This window comes from Podarcis vaucheri (genome assembly GCF_965113315.1).
Source record: "Podarcis vaucheri genome assembly, chromosome: 7".
Classification (NCBI taxonomy): Eukaryota; Metazoa; Chordata; class Lepidosauria; order Squamata; family Lacertidae; genus Podarcis; species Podarcis vaucheri.
In genome coordinates, this window is record NC_138765.1 from 50909325 (window position 1) to 50933811 (window position 24487).

Below are 24487 nucleotides of genomic sequence, written 5' to 3' on the forward strand. Positions count from 1 at the left end.
ACCTATTGCCATATGTTTTGACAATAGTGGAAGTGATCTTTTGAGATAAACGGAGGCCTATTCCCCAGCATAGGTATTTAGACCAAAAATTAAACAGGCTTTTACAGGTTCCTACTCTTATTAGCCCACATGGATGTGTGTTTTGGGGTTAATCAGCTATTGGGCTGTAAACTTTCCTGTTTTTGCTTTGAACAGCCACTTCTGAGGAAGAGCTTTGTGGAACTCAAAAGTTTGCAGCCAGCAATGTGATAGAAGACAGTCAAAGAGCAGTGCTTCCTCTCTAGCCATCCCAACCAGCTCACTGTATGGCTGAAGACCTGGTAGAAAAAGACCAAGGCTTGTGCTCTTGACTACTACAAGGGAAAGACCACCTTCCGCTCATGGGAGAAAAGGGGTGTAGTTGTCAGGAAAGGGACAAGCTAAACCACAAGGAGCTGTGCACAGACACCAAATGTGCAGACACCCTGGTTTATTAAAAAAACAAAACATGCAGCCACCGCTGCTGAGTCTTTTGCATTAGAATGCACCCAAGACCTGAGCGCAGCACATGGATTCTGCCACACGAGGGCCACTCTCACTTTCCAGATCACTTGGCAGTCTGCCTCCCACCTTCCTGCTGCTTGCCCTTTATTCACACTAGTGTCTGTTGCCTTGGAAGCAGTCAGGAAGTAGAGCTAAGGCTGCCTTCACACAAGCTGTAGGAAACAAAAGACTTGTCCTCCCTTCATTGACAAGTGGGACAGGTGAGTGGTTGCATCTCTCCCCACCTCATCTCTTTTTCACAAATTTTTTGGAGGCTGTGTTGGGGTTCAGACGCCTCCTGCCTGCACCCAGCGCCGTATCCCGGATCTGTAGGTTGGCCGCCCGGCTGTAGATGTCGTTTTCCGCAAATGGAGAAACTCCTGCAATATAATCGGGGTCAAAGACGTTTGTCTTCTGCCTGGCCTTGCGGGAGAGCCGTTGCTGGGGGAAGTGCTGGTCCTCTGTCAGGTGGGGATTGTTTGCGTGCTTCCCACCCTGAGGAGCTGGAAGAGAGTACTGTGGAAAGAAAGAGGCACACAGTGAAGCCAAAAGGCCCAATGCACCCTGCCCCACACCCCTGACAGGGAGAGGCATCTCACACTTGACTTTCATCCTTGTTGTATTTTTTCCAAGTTACGGTTTTACATTTTTACTTACAGTGGTATCCAATCCACTCATGGTCGTAGCATGAGGAGTGACTGCTGCACAACGGACACCCCCACATCTTCTCCCCCCATAATCTGTTATGGGGTTCCCTCAACTCTTTGGAGAAGATTTGGGAAGGCGTAGGACACATGCAGGGGGAAACTTTGCTGCACAATCATAAATCGTTGTACTAGTGGAACAAGTTCCTTAAAGCTACACTGGATAGCACTGGCCACATAACTTTTGCCATTGGGAGGAAATAAATAAGCCCAGAGAAGATTCTTCTGCTGGCCCCAGAGGCCATCATGGCCTGCTGCAGACTCTTACTTCTTGCCTCAGGTGCTCAGCTGGGAGCACAGGCAGCCAACAGAGATGACAACAAGCGCAGAAAGCCCATAAGAGCACTGGAGCCCAGAGCAGAGCTGCTCACCCGGAGGCCACGGGGGTTCAAGACCTTGGGATTCCTGGAAAAATGCATGTGGATGGTGCCATCGTCGTCCACGCTCACCGCCACCTTCTTAAGTGTCTTGTTCCCGCAGTGGGGGCAGAAGAGCCGGGTCATTTCTGATGTGGTTCTGGAGGAAAGCAGAGAAGCCAGTCAGTGGCTTGACAACCTTGGCAGCAGCCCATTGCCCAAGCCCAGGGGGCATCTCCTGAATACGGCTAGACACAGGCCCAGCTGTTGCCCGTATGCCAGAGATTGCAGCCCAGCCACCAACTCATCACATACTTGAAGCAGCCGTGGCAGCGCAGGACGTAGCTCCGGGTGTGCCGGATCAGCATGCCATTGACTGCCAACACATGCAGGCCCATCTGCAGCAGGATGTTCTGTGGGAAAGAGACCAGAGAAGGGGAGGGGAGCCAATCAGCACCTTTGATGCTGGTGCAGGGCAAGTCCCTCTCAACAGACTTTGGATACTCCATAGGCTGGGGTCTTGGAAAGGGCTGGAGCTAAAATAAGACAATGCTTGCTCTCCTTTTTAAAAAACACAAAATGCTGGCTTTGGAAGTTTGCTCTTCTTTTACTGCTGGGCTGACCAAGCTTCTCCAGTTGAAAGAGAGCCCCCAGTTTCCTCTCCTTCAGGTCTGCCAGGTTGCCAAACTCGGAGCACAAAGCGCTGCTTCCCCTCTCCCCTTCCTGTTTTTGTCCCACTGCCTGTTTGCCTTCAATCCACCTCCTGGAGCTTCTCCTCTCTCTCTCTCTCTCTCTCTCTCTCTCTCTCATCCCTCTGCTCTACACCTGGCCGCTTCCATTCCCTCTTCTCAGCTTCCTGCTGCCACCCAAGTCACCCCTTGCTGCTCATGAGCCAACCTTTCTGTCCCTCCTATTCTCATCATGTTCTTCCAACATAGACCATAAAACCTCTGCTGGGCCTCCAGGCAGCTGCAGCAGGCACAAGAATGTAGCAGGAGGCTTACAAAGATGAAAGGGTAAGCATACATCCTTCTCCCTCCCCTCAAGCCCTGGGGACCACCTGGTCTCACACAGCCCACACTTGCCTGCATGGCAAAGTCGGTGGTGACACAGCCAACCTGCACACCAGCTGGCTCATCAGCCTGGCCCATGCCCTGTTGGATCTGCTTGATGTTGCTAGGCGTGATCCAGCCTTCCTCGTCATCGCTGTCCTCTCCACTCTGCTCCTCCTCCTCACCACTACTCTTGTTGCCTTTGGGGTCCTCCGGCAGAATAACAACAGCATCCGCTTTCTGCGAGAAACAGACCAATTGGAAGAGGATCTACTGAGCACGGAACCTTCCCAGGCTGCGGAGATGAAGGCGGTGCCCGTGTCCCAGTGAGGCAGGAAGAAAGGAAAGAATGCTAGACTTCTTACCAGCAAGTCCTGTAGGTCCTCCTCAATGCTGGGCAGAGGGTTCCTCCAGAACAGGAAGGAGCCAAACTCAGAGGTTTCAGGGCCTGTGGAGTCTGCAGAGTTTCTGCTTCCCACCACGGAAGGACTCTTCTCACCTCCTGGGCACTTTGTCTAGAAGAAAAGTTGGGCAGAAGAAAAGCTGACATGTATGAATTGCCAGAAGAAACAGTCATATAGAAGCTCCAAATTGCTTACACTGACTGGCAGCAATGGCTCTCTGGGGTGTTTACCTGGAGATGCTGACTGGGATTGAACCTGGGACCTTTTGCAGGCAAAGCAGGTGCTCCACCACTGAGTGATTTGGCCATCCTCCATGGCCCTCTTAGAAAAGCCGTGTGTGGCTACCTCTTCCTTTAGGTTTCTGGTAGATGCCGAATGGTCACTGGATCCTCACACAAGCCAAGGAGGAGATGCTGCCTATCAAGGACTCCCAGCGCAAGGGCTCAACTGGCACACCTGGTCATTCCCAGATTACACCCCGTGCAACCAGGAGGAGGGGAGGGGCAGTGAGTCACCAAGGTGTGCTACCCTCTGCTCATACTCCTTCCATGAATAGTGGGGCAGAGTTTCAGACTGCTCACAGAGGCAATTACCTTGGAAGGTAGATGGAAGCCAGCAACGTGAACAGGTGTCTCAGGGTGCTGCTTTGTTGAGCTGAGTTTTACCTGCAAGGATCCAGGGTGGGGAGAGAAAAGAAAGTAGGATGTGGGTCAGGTAGGGCATATTGTTGATTTTTGCAGCAGCAGCTGCCTCACAAAACCTACCATCCCAGAGTCTGGTCACCTTTTGAACAGCAATGGCAAGAAGAATGGCATTCAAGACACAGCAGAGCATAGGACAGGATTCAGGCAGTGCATAATCAGCCTGTCTGGCGTTTGCAGCAGCAGGAAACAGACAAAGACAAAACATAGGTTGCTAACACATGCAGCTGGTGGCAAGAGTGTCTTGCATTCACATGGAACTGGATTGCCCCCTCCTACTGGATAGGAAGAATATTGCAACAAGGGGCCTCCTAGATCAGCCACAGAGGGAGCTGACTTCCCTCCTCACTGGCAGAAAGAACCCTTTTCAATTGCCCTGGGAGTGCACAGCTGAAAGGAAGGAGCAAATGCTGACATCAGCCAGGGGAACAAGGGCTGCAGGGTCATTTACAGCATCTCTATCCAAGCAAGGAAATATTATCTTGGCCTCAACTAGATAGTAATGCCTGTGCCCACCCCACCACTTGGTTCCTGGCATTAGCCATCTGGTCAAACCCCCCCCCCCCCACTTCCCTAATTTCCCCTTCTCTTGTTTGTCTTGTTTTTTAAAGTGTGTAAGCCTAAGGGCAGGACCTCTCTCTGTCTGTCTTTTAATTAATGTGAGTTGTTTGGAAGAAAACATTTGCCTAAAAAGCAGGATACAAAACCAACATCATAGTAAATAAATATTTTGCTGGAAAAGACCCCTTCAAAAGAGAAATAATAAAAGAAGGAAGATCCACCTTCTGCTCTGGCTCTTTCTTCAAGTGAGCCACACCAACATTTTCTGCTTCCAGCTGGTAGGTCAAGGCCAGGACTTGGATGTCTGTGGCTGAAAGACTGGGGTAGTCACCCGTCTTCTTGGAAAACTCCGTCACTAGAAACAAAGGGAGGATTTCAGTGTTCAAGTCCAGAGGCAAAACTAGGAAATCACAACTGGTCATGAGAAAAAGTGCTTCTCTAATTCCAGAGGGCACCAGGAAAACACATCTAAGAGCAAGTAACAATGAAGCAATTGTAGGTGATCAACTTGATTTCTACTCCTGACCGTGTGTGCGTGTGTATGTGTATCACATGTTAGTTGGGGTTATAGTCAACAAAGCCCCACCCAGAGTAGATCAATTGAAATTAATGAAAGTAAGTCATTAATCTCGATGGGTCTACCCTGAGTAGGACTAGAATTGAATACCACCCTTTGCTCTCCAGTCAAGAGCTCAAAGTTACTTACAAAAAGAAAAAGGCAAGTCATGGAAGAGGGGATGGGGTGGGAGAGGGGCAGGAAGCATAGACCACGAAGCAGAGGCTACTCACCAAGCCTTACATATTCAGGAAAAGGCTGCTTGAAGTGGAGCTCATAGGGCAGCACTGCCAACCGCCTGCGGGTCTCCTTGTCTCGGATCTCAGTCACCACCTCTCGGATTGTGTAGATGTTCTTGCCAATGTCCTGCCAGCGGGGAAGACACAGCTGAGAGCTGTTGCAAATGGGTCAGGAACCTGAGGGCTGGAAGGGAGCTGGGCCGGGGGGGAGGGCGGGCGGGCGGGCAACTAGGTTAGGGAAGAGAGATGCAGACCTAGAGCCACACCTCTCCTCACACTCCGTAGGAGCAAAAGCTGATCTGGGGGTTCTGGGATGCCCACATACCGAGAAGCATAACAGGGCCACCTGCAACAAGGGAGGGGACTCCAGGAGTCCCATGCAACATTCTGAGGAGCCACCTTGGCTTGGTAGACGGGTGGGTGTGTGTCCCTTCCCAACCGCCTGAAGCTGTCAAGGAATAGGGAACAACCTCCAGGCCCACAACCCCAACCTGCCATGCGCCCTAAGGAGAGTCTCTGCTAGGCAGCTTTCTCTTTCTCTCTACTCGGGATGGCCTAATAACAGTCTCCAGGTCCAACAAAAATCTACCGCAAAGTAAAGCATACACTTGGGCCTGTGGTCCTTTGTCGCGGGGTTCCCCAGTGGGCCACTGGACAAGCTAGGCAGCCGTTCTCAGCCTTCACCCACTGTACCTGAAGCGGGGCTCCACGCAGGAAAGCTCCAGCATCAGCCACGACGTGCTCCACGGGAGCCATTTTGCCCCACTTTAGACTGTGACTCCCAGGGCACTTTGGGAAGTGTAGTCTTTCCCCCGCTCTCCATTGTGGAGCATGCTGGGAACTGCGGCCCCACACAGGATAGTTCTCGGAAGAAAGGCATGCTGGGAGCTGTAGTTCCCTCTAAAAATCCTTTCTTCCTAGACTTAAAAAAGAATAGAAAGAGCATTGCATTGTTTGAAGGCGGGGCTTTTAATCTAATATTTTTGATGCCGCCCACCCGCCTCCAAAGAATCCCGGATAAATAAACTTCCACTTCCAGTCCGACAATTTCCACTCCTGTCTCATCCCGACAACCGAAAGTCGGAGCCCCTGCAGCCACCCGCTTCCTCCGCCATTCCGCTCTAGCCGTCCCGGCTCCGTAGTCTCCCTTTCCACTTCCGAAGTATGTGTCACGTGACGTGTCACTTGTCACATGACCCATGACTACAGGAGGTGGAAGTGGGAAGAAGCTGGGAACCGTCGCCGGTAAGTCTGGAGATTTGAGGGTGGGAAGCGGGGGGGTCTGGCCACTGCTGTGATTGACACATACGGATACCCACACCCGCTTGCTTGCTTGCTTGCCTGGTTTCCTTCTCTCCAACATTTTGAAAATCAGCGGGCAGCTTTAAAAAACAAAACACTCCTGAGTTTCTCTTTTTAAAAACAAACAAACATTCGTTTGTTTGTTTATTTATTTTTAGGGGTTGTTAGTTCCATCCCGCTTTTCAGGTTATAACAGCAACAACAACCCCCGCCCCGCGAAGCTACAGGAAAGGCGAAGGTGGCAAATGAAGGGATGAAGAAGCCAAAACCTTTAGAAACGGAAGGCCTGAGCAAAACCCAAATATTTTTGCTGTATGTGTGTGTATATAATGTCGACAGGCTTGGAAACCGCAGGCACCCTGGGTCTCCAGCCCCACTGCCTGCCTGCCTGCCTTGTCCCTTGAAAGCTTTAAAGAGGGCAAGGGCTGTCTCTCTGAGTACCTCAGCAGCTGAGCTCTTCTGTTCAGAAGGTGCCCTTAAGATACGTATTTTCTATGAGGCGGACTGTTCTATGGTGAAGAGGGCCTCAGGCCCTTTAAGGCAGGCTACGTTAGCCTACTGCCTGCCCTTCAGTTTTGGACTACAACTCTCATCATCCTTAGCCAGTACGGTTGTAGTCCAAAACGACTGGAGTATACTAGGTTGGTAAGAGCAGTGTTCAAAACTTCCATTGTTCTAGGCGCATTTTGTGACAAGGAATTTCATTAGTGTGAGCAGTTTCTGAGCTCTGGGCACAGTACTGCACCTAAGATTTCAGATTAAAACTGTGGAGTGGAAGGAAAGAAGGACCTTTTTCTGCCTCCCCACTTCCAGCTACTCTCTGAAGACTGGAGAAGAGACCCTCATAAGAATAGGGGTGTGTGTGAGAGCATAATGAACATAATATTTTAGCTGCAGTTTGTTCATTTTCAGCTTTGTATTGTTATTTTAAAAGTGTGCTGTTGTTGCACCCACAACCTAGGTTTAAGATGCCATTTAGCTCCTAGCTTCATATCACAGTTTCTAACACTGGATAAGAGTTGCTTTCATATGACTATGGACACCTGGTCTTATTTTTTGGCAGTCACTGTAGAGTTTTCCCCAGAGAGCTGGGCTGCCATTAACCTACTCAGCTGTGGGACAAATTGCTATGTTTTGTGCCAGTGGAAGTGTCCAGACAGTCTATATGGGGTGTGCTTTTCAGTTGTGTTGCTCCACAGTGCCTTTCTGTAGGATGAGGCTGCATCAAGGTGCCCTTCCTCCTTTTCTGAGGTACCCACAGAATAGCCTTTGGCTCTACTAGGGGCACCATGACGTTCCTTGGACACATGCAAAGGAGGTTCATCCACTTATTTGCTTTGCTCAGATTATAGGGAAGTTTGTATTGCTTCTTTTATTGCGTTGCTTAATGTTTGGGATTCAGCTTTTCTGTTGGAACTGCTGTTTATGTGCTCACTATGCATAAGCGCAAGGACTGAGACAGGTTTGCTTCTTGAATTGGCTGATTGCTGCAGCTACTTGTAAAGATGTACTGTAGCCTGAGTGATACTGTTTAAACAAGAGGGTGTGTGTGCAAATGAATTGTGTAGATTCTTCCTGGTTGTGGCAAGGACTGCTGTGGGAAACATAGGAACTCTTTAAAGGAGCTCCAGAGAGTTCTACAAAGAGATAAGGGAGTAAAATCCTATTTCACAAAGGAGAGAGGACAGCACTCTCTGTCATGCAGATAACAGCTGATGTAGGCACGTCATGAGGCATGTTGAGTGATTTTTGCCACTGCCTCTTTCATTGCTGTGTGTGAACTATTGGACTTCTTGTTTGCATCTTGCTCATTTTGTTGAAAGGAACTACCAACATTGTTGTTCTCTGGGTACACTAGAACTGTACCCCTATGTGGGATTGATCTAACACCATCCACCTATAATTTACCTTATGTTCTGTTTAACTCAATTTTTGGCTCATTCTCAATGCACCTGAGACCATGAAAGGAATGAAGTGAATTGGTATGTGTGTCACCTATCACCTTCACAGAGTGCTGGGTTTGAAGGAGAGTAATAAATATGCAATGATTGAATGTGTTAATGATTAGCTGACTTGGTTTGGTTCCTCCTGAGCAGCTTGCGTGGTTGCTAGACTCACACTCTGTTGTGAACCAACTCTGTCTTCCTGCTCTTGGAGATCTGTAGCTAGTGCAAATCAACAAACTCACTCTTCTGTGAGGGTTAGAAAGTGAGCGAGGAAACTCATTCAGGACGGGGTGTTCCTGCTTCTTCTTCTAACCTTACTTGCCCACTTGTCATTCAGAGACTTAAAATACAAAACTTTTTATGATCCAGAAGCTCAAGCATGAAGAAGAAGTTCCTCCTCTTTGCTGAATGAAAAGCTCCCGAAGGGCTGCTGCTGCTCTTCATCAGAGCTTGGTGTGTGCAAACAAATGCTGGCAGTCTTTAACTGAGCTGTTCTGCACCCACTTCCTCTTTGTGTCTGTGCTCTGAAGCTCTCTTCTTCCTTCTGCCTTTGCTGTCTTACTCAGTGAGGGGAATTTCCCACACTACCCCCTGGGGCCTGGTTTTTCCGGAACTGTTGCTGGATTGGGGCTTCTGATGGTTCTCTTTAAGGAGCTCTATCTGTTCCAGGATTCAGAACTCAACAACTGGAAAAGTTCTAAGTTTGGAGGGTTCAGTTATCTGCATGGCTGTTGACAGCAAGGTATTTTCTGTCCTGAGCCAAAGGGGCAAACTTAGAGAAGCAGCAGGAAGCATGAGTAGCCAAACTCCTAGCATCCCACTCCATCAGGCTATGCTAGCTGTGGCCATGGGCGTAGCCAAGGAGGGGCAGGGGGGCAACTGTCCCCCAATCAATACAAATCAATACGAATCTGAGGTTCTGTCCCCCCTAATAAAAGCCTGCCCTCCCTAACAAAAACCCTGGCTATGCCCATGTCTGTGACTGATGGAAGCTGGAGCTCATAAACCAGGTTTCCTCCCATTCCCTAGTGCTGATGCTCCCAGCTCTGTGTCCAGTACCAGAACTTGGAGGAGGCTTGCCCCGACTTTTTAGACAATGTGTCACATGTTGCTCTCTCACTTTCATAGGCATCCAGCGATGAAATGGCTTCTGTGGGGTTGCCTGGAGAGAAATCTCCACTTACTGTGAAAGGTGAGTCCTCTTGTCCAGGAGCAACTCTGTGGAGTTTGGCAGCAATAAGGAGGTATTTGTTGTTTCTGGTCTGCCCCTCTGTCAGCTCTGGATGTCCTTTCTCCTTGGCTAGCCTGTGAAATTCCCATCAGCTGCAAGGATTTTTTGTGTAAGTGTAGCTGCGCCGTGGGGTTGTGTTCAGTTAATTTACAAATCTCTTTCCATGAAGCATCTTGAAAGAATTTCATAACACATTTTAAAACATATAAAAACAATCACACATATTAAAAAACAATTTCAGATCCATTACAGATACTGACTGGTTATCAACCAAGTTCGGATCGGTATATTAAGAAGCTTATAGAACCCACAAAACAAGTGAGATTCTTCCTATGAGCCGAACAAACATTTATATTGCTTTATGGGTTTTGAGCTATATGGACTCACAAATAATTACTGTATTTTTCGCACCATAGGACGCACCTTGTTTTAGAGGGGGGAGAACAAGAAAAACAAATTCTCCCCCTATCTGCCCAGCGCCCCTTCAGCGAAGCGGCAGGACACACTGCGCAGAGAGGGGGAGAATTTTCCCCCTCTTGTTTTCCCGCTCTAAAACAAGGTGCCGTTTAAGGTGCGTTCAGGCGGCTACCTTGGAGGCCTGGAGAGCAAGAGGGGCGGTGCGCACCACCAGCCCCAAAGAGCAGGTCAGGGAGCAGCAGAAAGGCGCAGCAGAGAAGCTGCTGCCATAGCCACGCGTCACCTCTCCAGCCGGGAGAGGGTCGCGGGGCTATGGCGTCTTCGCTCCATAGGACGCACACACATTTCCCCTTCATTTTTGAAGGGAAAAAAGTGTGTCCTGTAGAGCGAAAAATACGGTACGCTGAGCAAAAGCTTGAAAAACCCCCAGTAGGGAGCAGAGCAGTCTGGATGAGAACATTTCATGTACAGTGGTGCCCCGCAAGATGAATGCCTCGCAAGACGGAAAACCCGCTAGACGAAAGGGTTTTCCGTTTTTGAGCTGCTTCGCAAGACGAATTTCCCTATGGGCTTGCTTTGCAAGACGAAAACGTCTTGTGAGTGTTCCGATTTTTTTCCGCTCCCCCCCTTTTTCTAAGCCGCTAAGCCACTAATAGCCTTTTAGCCGCTAATCCGCTAAGCCTTTAATAGCCGCTAAACCGCTAATCCGCTAATCCGCTAATCCGCTAATAGGGTTGCTTCGCAAGACAAAAAAACCGCTAGACGAAGAGACTCGCAGAACGGATTAATTTCGCCTTGCGAGGCACCACTGTATCCCAGGAGGTGCTAAATATTCTCTAAAATGAAGAGGAGGCTAGTTTACATTGAGGTGGGTAACTTGTGGCCCTTCAGAGGTTGTTGGGTTCTCATTTCCCTCAGCACCAGCCAGTATGGTCAGTAGTCAGGGATGGTGGGAGTTGTCATCTGAAGGGCAACAGACCCCCCCCCCTTTACACTGCTTTTATTTTAAGCAGCTGCCAGTGAAGAAGAGCTCCATTTAACATGAAAGCACTGCAGCCAGCATTTGGGTGGTCCCATGATAGTTCCTCGACTTGTTTGCTGTGGTCTTTCAGTCATTCCCAGTCATTCCCACTTGTGCTGTCCCCAGCGTAGGGATGACTTCTTTTTTTTAGCATGACCCAGAATTTCCTTGCCTGCGAGAAAACCCTTGCCGACAGGATGACTGTGTGACCTTCTGATCTTTCCCCTACAGCTTGCCAAGATGGCCTGAACTTCAGCAGTCCCCACTCCTAACTACTGTCAGTTCAGGGTGGGGAACAAATGGGTTCTCCCATCAGTATTTGTGTGTGTGTGTGTGTGTGTGTGTGTGTGTGTGTGTGTGTGTGTGTTTGTACACACACAGACACATGCATTTACATGCAAGGGTGGGTGTGGGAAGAGAAACAGCTTCCCTACCATCTAGTCATAACAGCAATGGACTTTTACCTGCTGATCCTGCAAACTTTGGATCCAGGCCAGAGAGGCATGGCTGTGGAAGGGTTACTTACTGGGTCCTTCCACACTCTGAGAGCCATCACTGCAGGCCATCCCATTTCACTGCAGGAACTCAGCTAACTACAACTGCTTAAATTCATTCTACAAGGAGGGAGGCTGGAAGTTGCTTTATACTGAGTCCATATAGATTAATACTGTCCACACTGAGTGGCAGCAGCTCTCCCGGGTTTCAGGCAAGGATATCTCCCAACTCTGCTGATATGTGAGTGTTTAATTCTTCACATTGCCCTCCAGTCTCAAGGGTTAAAAAAGAGACCCACAAGCTTTTCTCTTGTCCTCTGGCCTGTTGTGACAGCAATGTGCCATTAAGTCATTGCTCATAAGGACTGAGAGGCAACTCTCCCCTTTCTACCCCCCACCCCAGACTTGTTTTTCTGGCTAGCTGGTGCCCCCCCCCCAGCATGAATGCTTGGGTTGCACCTCAAGCAGCTGCGGGGGGGAGTGTATGATGGGGCCAGACGGCAGCCTCTTGCGGGTGTTGGGTCCGGCCAGCTGCACACACTGTGCCACCAGGGGGCTCCCAACACTGGCAGTTACAGGAGCGTTTCTGCACAGGCTGCAGCTGCTCTGCCTTCCTCTCGTGGCTGAAATGTCAGCCCCTGGGTCTGTAGTCGGTACTCGTCAGCCTTGGCACTCTCCAGCTAGGGCTAGGCTCTGGTTCTCAAGTAAGAGACCCTCTGGAATGTCAAGGGGGCACTCTCGCCTCCTTGTCCGGTGCAAGCTCCCAAGGTGGGGAGGGAGGAGAGTGGCTGTTTGAACCAAGCGTAGCCAAAGCGGTGGTGTTTTGCTGCAGCTCCGGTCACCCCTGGCAGCCACCGCAGCCAGTGGTCAGGCATGATGGGAGTTGGAGTCCAGCAATATCTGGAGGGCACCACATTGAGCTGCTCGTATTCTAACCTTTGTTTGGATGGGAAGGGACTTCTATCACCCTACGAGCCAGTAGGTTTGCTTCCCAGGGTTCTTTGTGGGAATTCAGGGCTCTTCATCTGTTTTCAAGTGAGGTTTCAATGTAGGCCATAGATATGCCCTTTGCCCTGCTTGTTCCTTTGAGAGTCTTGTGCTTGCATAAAGGATGGAGCCAGCAATGGAGCCTCCTGTGTAAAGTGGAGGGGTTAAAAGGGCACAGGTGGGTGCCATTGTCACTTTCCTTGGCACGCAAGTAGATCTGGCTACCCCAAAATCCCTACCAGGCTAGCCTGGGGCAGGCGTCACCCACCATTCCAGCTGAGGAGTAGCTACTGAACTTCCTCCACTTCCTCCCTCCAGTGGTGTCAGCAAAGCCCAAGGCACAGGGGCGCCAGACTCGGATCACCTGCTTCGTGGAGGTGACGGCGGATGGGCTCACCAGCGAGACCAAGAAGACAGCAAAGCGGATCGGGATCTCAGAGCTGCTCTGGAACGAGAACCTTGTGCTGTAAGAATTTGGGGCTCTAGGGAATTGGGGTGTGTGTGTGAAACAGAGCTGGGGCAGCACTGGCTTTGCCCAGGTGGGTCTGCTCTTGCCCCAAGGGCTTGCCCAGGCTAGCAGCTGTGTAGGAGCAAAAGTGGTGGGATGGGCCTTAGGCTCTGTGGCCGCGGCAGCTGCTCTTTCCATGGTGAAGCAGGAGCCCTGCAAGGGACGCATCTGCATGTTATCAGCTGTGTTTCCAAACAAGGGAAGGCCCTTGGCTCCCCCTGGCTTGTCATCTTAAGCCTGTTTGGGAAGACCTAGTTTGCTCTTCTTATGTTTGGGAAGCCTAATGACAGGTTGAGAGCACTCAAATTCTTTTCATTTATTTCTGCAGAGCCCCCTTTTCACCTTTTAACGTTTAGTTTTGTCCCCAAATTGGCTTTTACTGAACGTCACTCATGCTTGGCACAAGGCAAACTTGATCCCATCGCCTCACCAACCTGTCTTCTTTTGCACCCTCTTCCTCCTCCAACCCCACTGCAGGAATGTCACCTCACAAAGCCACCTTGACGTGAAACTCTGGAGCTACCACACCCTGCGGAACGAGTTGCTGGGCACAGCCTCCATCAGTCTCCCCAGTGCACTGAAGCAGAGCAAAGGGAAAGGTATGTCCTATGGTAGAGACTCTCCACAGCTCCCTCCGCTGGCCTGTCCTCCTGTTTGGGCATCACCAGGTTTTCTGCGCCCTCTGGCAGGGGGAAATAAGGCATACCTGGTGGTGGAAATGCTCTGGCCTTGGCAGAAGACAAGGCCTCATTGTGAGCGGCTGGGAGGCCTGTCAGGCGCACAGGGCTGCTGCTGCTGGTGTGTTTGATGGAGGCCACCCCTTCACCAGCCAGGAAAGCAGAGCAGCCCGCCCAGCAACACGAGGCCCTTGGCTGTCTGCTGCCATTTGTGGTTGCTGGAGTGGCCCGTGGCGGCAGCCGCCGCCGCCGCTGCTACATAAAGGCCTCTATTCAGGGGGCTCCCGGCAGGGAAAGGCTCTCTCCGTCTCCTTCAGCCCAAACTGCTCCCCTGCCCCCACCATGGCCCCCGCCTCACAGAATACAGACCTCGTATTGAGAGGTGCCGGGCCTGGAGATAGCAGATGGAGGTGGGGGCAATGTCAGAGCAACAGCCCGCTCCTTTTCTGGGGCAGTCTCTTCTCCCTGGGCTTAGGCCTGATGGTCTGGTCCACTAGCTTTGAGATGTCTGGGCCTTGGTGAGCAGGCTTTGACTGGAGGTGAGTGGAGAGAGACCCCCTGCTCTGGGTCAAGAAAATGAGCGAAGGCTTACCTGCACCTTCCCTTGCAGTGTCAGAGCTCCTTGCCGCACTGGTGCCTCAGAGCAAAAGGTGGCAAGGGCTTCATGGTTGCTGGAAGTGGCTTTTGTGTGTGCGGGGGGGGGGAGATGTTAACTCTGGGGCTGCCCTTTTGGGGCCTTGTGGTGTGGTTGGAGGGTGAGTGTTTGAGATCCTGCCTGGTGGGCCTGAGTCGCCCTCCCGCCCTCCTCACCCACCTGAGCTGCTCCTCTTCCTCCTTGTGTGCCGGACACAATGCTCCTTTCATGAGGCAAGGCGTAGTTTTGGGCGGCAAATGGAAAAGGCTCTGCTCGGTACCAAAAAGGATGGAATTTTCCCTGGCACTGGCTGCGAGGGGAGGCTTCTTAAAGCGACAGCACAGCCACTGCCGGGGAGTGTCAGAAGATCAGGCTTTCTTTCTCCCTGTGGCTCTCAGGCAAGGGCTGCTCGCTGTGGCTGTTTTCCTGGATGAATTGCATAAGAACATAGGAAAGGCTCTGCAGGATCAGGCCAGTGGCCCCTCTAGTCCAGCATCCTGTTCTCGCAGGAGGAGGAGGAGGAGGAGTTTGGATTTGATATCCCGCCTTTCACTCCCTTTAAGGAGTCTCAAAGCGGCTAACATTCTCCTTTCCCTTCCTCCCCCACAACAAACACTCTGTGAGGTGAGTGAGGCTGAGAGACTTCAAAGAAGTGTGACTAGCCCAAGGTCACCCAGCAGCTGCATGTGGAGGAGCGGAGACGCGAACCCGGTTCCCCAGATTACGAGACTACCGCTCTTAACCACTACCTGAGCAAAAGAGCACTCTCCTCTCCTGTGGTTTCCAGCAGCTGATATTCAGAAGTTACTACCTCTGATGGTGAAGGCAGAACATGGTCATTATGGCTAAGAGCTGTTGATAGCCTTGTCCCCCATGGATTTGTGTAACTCTCTTTTAAAGCCACCTGAGTTGTTGGCCATCACTGCCTCTTGTGGGAGTGAGTTCCATAGTTTAAAGATGTGCTGTGCGAAGGAGTAGTGTCTTTTTCTGTCCTGAATCTTCATTCCACTTCATTAGATGTGCTCGATTTCAAGTGCTATGAAAGAGGGACTTCTCTGTCCACTTTCTCCATGCCATGCATAACTCCATTTTCTTCTACCATCCCTTTCTTGCCTTTTCTCTAAACCAAAAAGTCCCAAACGTTGTAACCTTTCCCCATAGGGCTGTTGCTCCATCCCTTGGATCGTTTTGCCTTTTCCAACTCCACCATATCTTTCTTGAGGAGAGGAAGTGACTCCAGATAGAGCAGATTGACAGCTGGCACTGAGAATGGCCGCTCTCACTTCTCCTTGCCATGGGTGTGGGCGTCTGCTCCCCGTCAGCCTTCCATTGAGCAAGCACCCAAAGACAACACCCTCCCTCCCTCTGTGTGCTGGGCAGGAGAGAAAGGGCAGCTGATCTAAAGAGTGGGGGGGGGGATCCTATTGGTTTAATTTCTATCCTGCCTCATTGCTAGGGCTCTGCACCCATTTCAGGATATGAAATGCACAGCTAATGAGAAAGCAATACCCTGAGACCTCTGCAAAACCACCTACAATGGCCACCTGGTTCTACCAACAGGCATCTCAGATCCAAACGCCTTTCTCTGTGATGCTCTGGCTGGGGGTGGATACGGTCTTGAAGGCACAAGATGGGAGATTCATGTGGCTCATCTCTCAGGTGCTGAGGACTGGTGGCTTGTGTGTCCTCCCTTCTTCTGAGGAGCTGAGAGTGGGGGCTTCCTCCCTGTGAAGTAGCATCATTGAGAGGCCTACCAATGAGCCTCAGGGCTGAAGAATGAGTTGAACTGGCCTTGCTGGGCTTCACTGGGAGAGGAGGAAGCTGCAGCTCCTTCCTGGCACTTTGCCAGCTGCCTTTAGGCCTCCTGGAGCAGATGGATGGGCACATCTGAAGTTTTCTTGGGATCTCCAGCTGGGTCAGCAGCCTTTGTGTGCCCTGAAGATCCCTGCATGTTCCTTGAGCATCTTCTGTCCTTGGCCCATGGGTGGGCTCTGTTTGCTGACCAGAATGGCAGTGGTGGGGTGGGGAGTTCTTCCCAGCCTAGCTGTGCTCCTTGGACATCTGCTGCAGAAACGCTCTGCCAGAACCAAAGTTTTGGCCAGGCAGCCCCAGCAGAGCTCCAGTAGGAGAGGCTGTTTGGGGAGATGGAGGGTGGGGTGCAAATTAGTTCAGTAAGAGCCAGCCGGCTACTGCCTTGGCTGCAGCAGCTCCCAAGTCCCTCATCGGATGCATCGATTGCAGCTCCAGATTCCCACCCACCCGCAAGGGACGCTTTGTTCTCAAGCCTGTTCTGGGCACAGGTTTACAACCCCCCCCCACAACCTGGAGGCTGATCCCATTTCTACTGTGTGAGTGCAGCAGCTTCCTTCGTATGTCCTCTCGCCTGCCAGCCAGGCAGGGAATGGGGCCTTCCGCCAAGGCTCTTGAAGCAGCTAGCATCTGAATCAAGGCCGGACCCAGAGCAGGGGGTGTGGCTCAGAAGAAATCTCTCTCTGTGTGTAAAAACAAATCCTCATGTGGCTGCACCAATTGAGTGTGAAAACAAGGGGCCTGGAGCCTTTCGGGCTGCAGTGTGCAAACAACACCTCCCCCCCCCGCCCCTACAATCATCACCCTTGTTCTCAGGTTGCATCAAGAGGTTCTTGTTTAGGGAGCCCCCCCTTCTCCCCCCCCCAATGCTTTTACAGCTCCTGCAAAGGTCTGTGACTTTGCTTCTCATTCTGCCTGGCCCCAGGCAGGGATGCTGGAGCTGCAGCCACAAAGAAGTCATTCAGAAGGAAGCCAGTCCTGATTTCTGCTCCCTGCTCCACACAAAGTAGTAGCAGGATCCAAGGAGGAAGTTGTAAGGCTGGGTGGATGGATGGGCTCCTCGTTGGAAAGCCAACCTCAAAGACGGCTTCACTGAACTGTGGCCAGGCCGATGCTGGGAAAGAGTTGTGTGGGCAACCATGTTTTGGGGTCCCACGTCCTGTTTTGCCCCTTCCTCTGGCTATCCCTGTAATAGTAGTGCCTCTCCTTGCAAGCCAGCTGGCAAAGCTTGTTCTGCTTCTTCCAGAAAGGTGCCTTGCATCTCAGCGATTGTCCTCTTTAAACATTCGAGTGTCCTTGACTAGCCTGGAGGGCTCTTTCCTCTTCCCTACCAGAACTCCCTCCCAACCTTCTATTCTTGTTGACAGACGGCTAGCATGTAGGCTAAATGAAGCTACTGCTTGATGGATTTGTACCCAATAGGGGCATATGGAAGGTCCCAGGTGTCTACAACACCCTAGAGAACCATGGCCAATCAGTGTAGACAATCCTGAACTCCACAAACCAACTTTCTCTGCTCTCTTTCCCTCATCAGACAGCTTTCTCTGACCCTATTTCTCCCTATGTGTTCCTGTGCACCCAACCAGAGAGCGCTCCCCTCATTGGCTAGAGTGGTGCTTTTCCCTCGGCGACTGCTGTACTTTAGGGAGCCACTGGCTGAAAGGCTCTGCCAGAGAAAAAAGGGGCCTCCCCTTCTTCCTTTCTAGGAAAAAGAGGCAGGAACTCTGGGATCGCATCCCTTGCTTTTGCTTGGAAAGCTCTTATACCCAAGCCTGTGCAAACTGACAAGGATTGCCTTGGCCAGAGAGCCTTTGGCCTTTGTTCGATTGGCCAACATCTTGATTTGATTTATTATATTTCTATGCCTCTTTTCATTCAAATGAATCCCAAAGTGGCTTACAAACAATAAGTAATTAGAACATGATAGAACATATTAAACATCACAAATACAGGCTCCTTCCGTTCCCTGAGGGCTCCCTGCTCCTGGTGCCCAGAAGGTGGAGGCGGAGCTCTCGCCTTCCTTTCCCCTCTGCATCGCTTCTCATCCTTGTTAAGCCTTGGGCTGCCTTCCTCTTTGCTGTCTTGTTCACATCGCTCCAGGCATGTCCACCCTGGGGCACTGGGGAGCCTGTCCAGCAGCTGGAACTTCCTTCCTTTTTCCTTCCCTTCCTTGCTCCTGCTCCTACTGGCCTGACTGCTGGAAAGTGCAGGTCCTTCTCATGTCCTGGCTAGGAATTCCCTGCCAAACGGGAGCGCTGAGGCTCCAAGCGGTGCAGCGGAGGTAGTGAACTGAGGAGGCCTTATGTAAGGCTGGGGCGGCCCCTTCCCCCGTATGATAACAGCCCGTCCCCCCTGCACACAAGCTGCTTTGTGTGCGGCCTCAGAGGGACCCTCGGCTGCTGCAACAGCAAGGTCCCTTTATGTGTGCCTGGGCCATGGGCCGTGGTGGAGGGGCCCGTGCGTGTTTATTTTCTTAAAGAAAGCAGAGGGAGGGGAAAGTGGTGTTCGCTGCCCTGCCTGGAGACACAGGCACCTTGTCTCTGCCAGGGGACAAAAGGGCTCTGTGCAGCCTGCAGCAGGAGCAGAGGGCTGCCAAGGTGGGGCAGTGGGGAGAGAAAGGGGCGAGGACAGGCTCCCTGCATCACCAAAGGCATGCTGGTGGCCCCTTGGCTGGGCCTGGCTCCTTGCGGGTCTTCCCAAGGGGAGATGGAAGGCCAAACCCTCCTGCTCCTCTGGCTCAAAACCTCCCCCTCCCTGACTCTGCTGTGCTGCACTTCACACACCAGGAGCTGCCACCACCACTGCGGACAGAGAGGCTGGAGCCCCGTGTGCAGCTGGTGAAAGGGAGGCCCCCAGGCGGCTCAGGTGTGAACTTTGGGGGCCTGCCCAAGGATCCTGGCCCTCTCTCTCCAGGGGACGAACATCAGTTGCTCTTTGTCTTCCTGCCCTGGGTGCTGGGGAGGAGGAATTCCTTCTCCCATAGAGGGGCGCAGGTCACCTTGATGCCAGCCTCGGGGCATTTGTGCTCCTCACCTTCCTTTTCAGCCAGCACAAGGAGACTGAGGGTCTGAGGGCAGATTTGGGCCTAAGAAATGTGCTGGGGAGTAAGCGCAGCTGCTGCAGCAGCAGCAGCAGGAGGAGGAAAAGTGTTGGGCCTGACCCTGACTGTTCTGCTGAGCATCTTCTGGGCAGAGCAGGGATGTAGGTTCAGCTCCCTCATGTTGGAAAGCCTTTAATGTCACAGAGGAGAGTTCCCTGTGCTGCTCCCTGGTTACAGAGATGGTTCTGTCATCCAAGGTGGGGAGCAAGGTACCCAGCATATGCTCCTGCCCTCCCCGGCCCCCAACATTACAGTTCCCTCTGCTGAGGGGCTAAGCTCCAACTCTGCCACTGGAGGGATGGTGTGATTAAAGTGTTGGGGTGAGGCTAGCTAGGGCTGGAGTGCTTGGGAGGTCTAGGGAACGAGGCTGCCCGACTGCCCCCACTTATGGGCCTGTGTCCACCAGGGCCACTCTCCCGGTGTAATGGCTTTCCCCCCTCTTGTCACTCTCTGTACCTCACAGCAGAAAACAAGCAGCTGACCTTGAACCTGCAGATGGAGAACAAAGGCTGCCTTGTCTCTGGTGGGGAGCTGACCATTTTCCTGGATGGGCCCAGTGTTGATGTGGGAAGCTTGCCTAACGGCAACATCGTGACAGAGGGTGAGTGTGGCAGGGTGGGGTGGGGGAGCCGCCTGCCACTAGGGTCCTGGGCAGCCAGCGGGGCCTTTGATGGAGGTATGTCCTGTGAAAGACGGGAGCTGAGGCAGATGGGTTCAAGCTGAAGGGGGGGGGCAGGCGGGTCTGAGCCAAACCTTCCCTGTACTCTAATCCCAGCCATGTGTGGTCTGGTGGCAGGGAAGGGGAATCACTCTGTAGATGTGCAGAGGCAGTATTTACAGCATCATCTCAGGTCCTTGAGCTCAGCTTAGAGAATGGGAGCAGGTTCCAAACTCTCAGGCTCCAAACTGAGCCCCAGAGCAAATGTTGCTCTTCAGAACTTTAGTACCTGAGTTGTCCTGAGCAGAATGGAGAGGAGCTCTTGTGTCCAGGGAAGTGAACCTCATCTGGCAGGCATTCAAAATGTTAAACAGGCCCTCCCATCCCAGGGAGGCCACCTCTCTTCCATCCCAAGGTGCTGGTCTGTCTCTTCCTGCTGCCCCCCCCCCGGAAGGGACCCAGGTCTTCTTCTCCTCACCCATCCTAGCTGAGTCTTTCCTGAAAGTGAGAGGAACTGCATTTGATGGGATGAGAGAGAAGTTGAGAGATTAAACCCAAAGATGCCACAACACCACTGGGCAAAGCTGTGTTGTGGATGTTGCCCACCAGCCTCTGCTATAGTTGCTGAATCTTCAGAGGTGGCAGGAGAGCTCAGCTCTCCAGTGGCCCCTGGGATCATCCAGCTTCATGTTTCTATGAGGACTCCCATGTTTCAACTGTCATAATAATCTGTATCATTTGCTATGGTTTGCACCCCTCCCCTCCACCTCAGCTCCAGATTACAGCTGCTTGTATATATACAAAGGCAGGCTTAGAACAAGCAGCTGCCTCCCTCCTTGTCCAGCCATCCCTCCCCTTTCCCCACAGCTGACTGGCTGTTGCCAGGGCTTGGCTTTTGGCCTGCCTGCCAGGGTCCTATTCTGACCAGTTCTTTGCTTCCTTGTTCCTTCAGGGTCCCAGGCAGCTGGGAGGGACCCCTGTGGTCTGGCCTTGTCCCCAGAGAGCAGGCACCAGGCCCCCAGCACCAACTGCTTTGGCGGCAGGTCCAGGTAAGGGTTCCCCTCTGCTCTGCCGTGGGATTTTGGATGGCTGCAGGTGGCCACTCTGGAGCCTCTGATGGTCAGCACACAGGGCAGGGTAAGCCATGATGGAAGGAGACAAAGAAGAGGACAGGGAGATTGGGAGGTAAGCCAGGACAGAGGCAGGAAAGAGACCATAAAGGCCTGGGTGGGCAGGGGGAGTCTGGGAACTGCCTTGCAAGGTTTTGAGGAGTCAGGCTGGGCCATGTGCATGTGGGTCAGAGTTGGGAAGACCAGGTAAGGGCTACTGCATCCCTCTGTGGCAAGAGGAGCATTTGGTAGCAGGGGATTTGCAGCTCCAGGACACGGTTGGTAGTGGGCTACATTTGGTACCCTTGCTCTCTTGCTCTAGCACCACCCATTATCTGGTGTGTGGAAACTCCAGGCAATCATTGAGGGGTACTTTGGCTTTAGAGCAAAGTCCCCTGGAGACTGATAGTTCTCCTTCTCCTTCCAATCAGAGCCTGCTGACCCTGGCATAAAATGCTTGCTCTGAGCAGCTGCCCAGAAAGCAGGGCAAGGGGCTTGCCAAGGGGGCTCTGCTTGGCCCTGCCTTCTACTCTCTGGCCACAGCTGTGTTGTGTTTGTGTACTGTTGCCGGTGTGGTGCTGAATTTAGCACCCCACTGGCAAGGGAACCATACTGCTTCTCCCGAGATGATGGGTGGCCAGCCAACCTACCAGCTTCCTTCACCAAGTTCCATTCTTCCCTGCATTGTAGCACTCAGTCCCGTATCCAGGGAGAACTCTCCCTCAGTGTCCTTTTTCCTCTGGCTGCTTCCTTGTGCCTTCCTGGTTCTGTTTGTGCAGGGCCCTCAGAAGCCCCCGAATCCTCCACCAAAAGAAGTTTGATTCCCCTGAATAAAACATATTGGCTTCTGCAGATGGGAAGAGCTTTCAGGGAGTTGAACTTTTGGCCCTCACCAAGCTCCTGGAATGGTCCTTCCAAACAGACACAGGCATCTTCTGCAGCCTTCATGTGGTTCTGTTCAGAAGAACTTCCTCAGAAGAGCCTGGCTGGTGGATCACCTAGTCCAGCATTCTGGGTTCCACAGCAGCCAACCAGCTGCCCCGCTGGGAAACCGACAAGCTGGATAGGAGGGCAAGAGCACTCACAACATTCTAGGTTTCTCCTTGATGCCATAAGGTCTAGAGACTTGCTTCTTTTTAAAAAGGGCAACGGTGTAAAGAACTTTATGCCCCGAGGGGCACAGCAAATTCTTGCAGTCTTGGCTCTGCAGCTGTTGGATCTAATCAGGGTGCTGGACAGATTCTGGATGAGTTCTCTGGAGCAGTGAAAACCTCAGTCTGTCCCATGATTTCTCCGTTGGACACACGAGTGGGCCATGAGCCTTCCTAGGCCTTATTTAGTCTCCCATGGAATGGGCAGCTCTTGCAAAGGAAAGTTCAAGCTGACCTTTGGATCACAAGACCCTTTGCATGGATGGCTGAGTGATGGGCCAAGAGGATCTGGAGCAACCTTGATTTGCATCCTGGTCTCTCCAGGCAGCTAGCTGCATGACTCACTCTAAGGGTTAAGCCTCCACTTCCAGGGGAAATAAGATTATTTATTTATCATCATCATCATTACTACTACTGACATTGCTGGTCAGAGGCAGGCAACAAGGAGTTTAGTTTTTGTCCCTGGCCTGTTTCTTCATTGTTCTGCAAAATTGGGCCCTTGCAGGAAAACTTTGATGCTGGGATGCCAAATTCCCTAGGGAGCAGCACTTCCCTCCCTGGATGGCTGCTTTGGGGTGAAACTGGTGTGGGTGGGATTAGAGTGGGATTTGCTTCCATAAGCAGCTGAGAAACATTTCAGGGTGATTCGCAAACAGGCTGCAACAAAGGTGCCTGCTCTCTCATTTTCGTGCTGTCTCTGATCAGAGAGGTTCCAAGGTGACGTGTTTGGGGTGAGTGTGCCCCCCACCCCAGATCTGTGTGTCTTGGTAAACAGTTTCTAAAGAAAGGAGAAAAGGGGGTGGGAGGGGGGACCTTGGGCTCCGTTTTCAGAAACAAACACTTGTGGCTGGTGGTCCTCCCTCCCGTTCTACCACCACCACCACCACCTTTTGCACAGATCAGAGGAATTTCTCAGCCTTGCGTTGCCCGCCTACCCGTTCCCTGGCTGAGGAGGGCTGGCAACACCACCCTGTGACCAGGATCAATCACTCATGCCTGTTTGCAAAGTGCTTCCCTGCATTTGCACAGCAGAGATGGGCCCTCTCACTGCTGGGTCCCCTCATGGGCTGCCCCTCCTCCACTGTCTTTTTCCTGCTTCTCCTTGGGCGGGGGGACAGGGGACCTTCTCCTTGCTCTCTGCTGTCCTTGGTTCCCCTTCCCCATTGTGCCCCCTTCCCCTTCCTACTTCCCTGAGTCCTTCTCCCAGTGGGGTTGCTCATTCCTACCAAGGTCAGCTTGGTGCTGGTTTCCTTTCCCCCTCATGCCCTTTGCTCCTATCCCCCCCCCCCCAACTGCACTTGGAGAGAAACCGGCAGGAGGGAGGTGCTTAGACTGTGTCTTGATCAGCCAGCATATCCTGGGGATCCTGTGGTTCTGGTTGGCCACTGTGGGAACAGGATGCTGGATTAGATGGGCCCTGTTTGACCTGACCCAGCTGCTGCAGGGCCCTTATTGTGATTGTGATCTCGCCTCCTTGACTTTGAAACAGGCTGACTCTCTGGACCCCAAGCCAGAATCTCTGGAGCTTTCTCTGCATGTGTGTTGGAAGTGGGGATTAGGGCCTATTACAGGTCGTGCCTCCCCTCTCTACCCAGGATCAGCCCTGCTCCCTGCCCCCCCCATTCACTCTACTTATGGGGAAACTGCCCCATCGCCTGCTGTTCCCAGCCTGTTCCTCCCACTGGTGCTGCCTGCCCCCTTTTCCAGGCTCCTATTTTAAGCAGCTGCTGTTCCCCGTGAGCTCTGCCATGTGACCTCTGGTTTATTTCCACACGTCTATTAAAAGACGATGCCAAGTTAGGAGCCCCGTAGGAAGACAGCCTTGGCAGGACGGCTAATTTGGGCCTACACGACCTGCGCAATACAGCGGAAATGGGCAATTTGGGTTTCTAAAAAACACCCCTGGAGGTCCAGAGGTTGTTTATCCCCAGAGGGTGGGGTGGGTGAGCCATTCCTAGTGATGTCTGCGCAAGTCCTGTGCCAAAAACCTTACCACCTCGCTCTGCGCGGACTAATATGAAACGGTCCAGGATTTTGTCCTGGTTTTGCGTTGTTCTTCTAACCCTTAATGTATTTCTTTAAAAAGAAAAAAAATTCAGACAAGCACATGGAAGCTTAACGCAGGTCCAATAAACCTGCTCTCCACATTTTGAACATTGTATAAAAGCACTATGAAAACAGACACATGGAGAGTTTCCAGCCAAGGTGGAGGTGGTATTATAGCAGCTAGAGGATGTCAGGCTAGGATTGGAGAGGCCCAGGCTCAGAATCCCACCCAGCCGTGGAGCCCCCAGAAAGACCCACCTCCGCTGAATACTAGTTGCTGGGAATCGCAGGTGGGCCGAGCG

General features: G+C 52.1%; 2 protein-coding genes across 2 annotated transcripts in view; one reads left to right on the forward strand and one right to left on the reverse strand.

Moving 5' to 3' along the window:
* Positions 1-454: 454 nt before the first annotated feature.
* Positions 455-5937, reverse strand: NOB1 (NIN1 (RPN12) binding protein 1 homolog). Its single transcript, XM_082229420.1, has 9 exons — positions 5789-5937; positions 5090-5222; positions 4522-4655; positions 3632-3703; positions 3000-3149; positions 2668-2874; positions 1898-1995; positions 1598-1742; positions 455-1038 (listed from the first exon to the last, which is right to left on the reverse strand). The coding sequence occupies exons 1-9, from the start codon at positions 5849-5851 to the stop codon at positions 769-771; spliced, it is 1272 nt and encodes a 423-aa protein (XP_082085546.1). The 5' UTR covers positions 5852-5937; the 3' UTR covers positions 455-768.
* A 342-nt stretch (positions 5938-6279) lies between these two features.
* WWP2 (WW domain containing E3 ubiquitin protein ligase 2) overlaps positions 6280-24487 on the forward strand; it is a 38703-nt gene continuing 20495 nt past the window's right edge. The window contains 7 exon segments of the mRNA XM_082229304.1: positions 6280-6323; positions 6325-6340; positions 9472-9535; positions 12812-12959; positions 13479-13600; positions 19685-19822; positions 20832-20928. Coding sequence (XP_082085430.1) covers positions 6295-6323; positions 6325-6340; positions 9472-9535; positions 12812-12959; positions 13479-13600; positions 19685-19822; positions 20832-20928 — 614 coding nt within the window. The 5' untranslated portion in view covers positions 6280-6294.

What these genes read in the sequence shown, in the direction of transcription:
- NOB1 (XM_082229420.1), bottom strand. Translation starts at nt 5,851, where the DNA reads ATGGCTCCCGTGGAGCACGTCGTGGCTGATGCTGGAGCTTTCCTGCGT. An exon ending in GCTTCCATCTACCTTCCAAG is followed by an intron (nt 3,150 to 3,631) that starts GTAATTGCCTCT and finishes CTTTTCTTCTAG; the next exon opens with ACAAAGTGCCCAGGAGGTGA. An exon ending in TGAACCCCCGTGGCCTCCGG is followed by an intron (nt 1,039 to 1,597) that starts GTGAGCAGCTCT and finishes TTCTTTCCACAG; the next exon opens with TACTCTCTTCCAGCTCCTCA.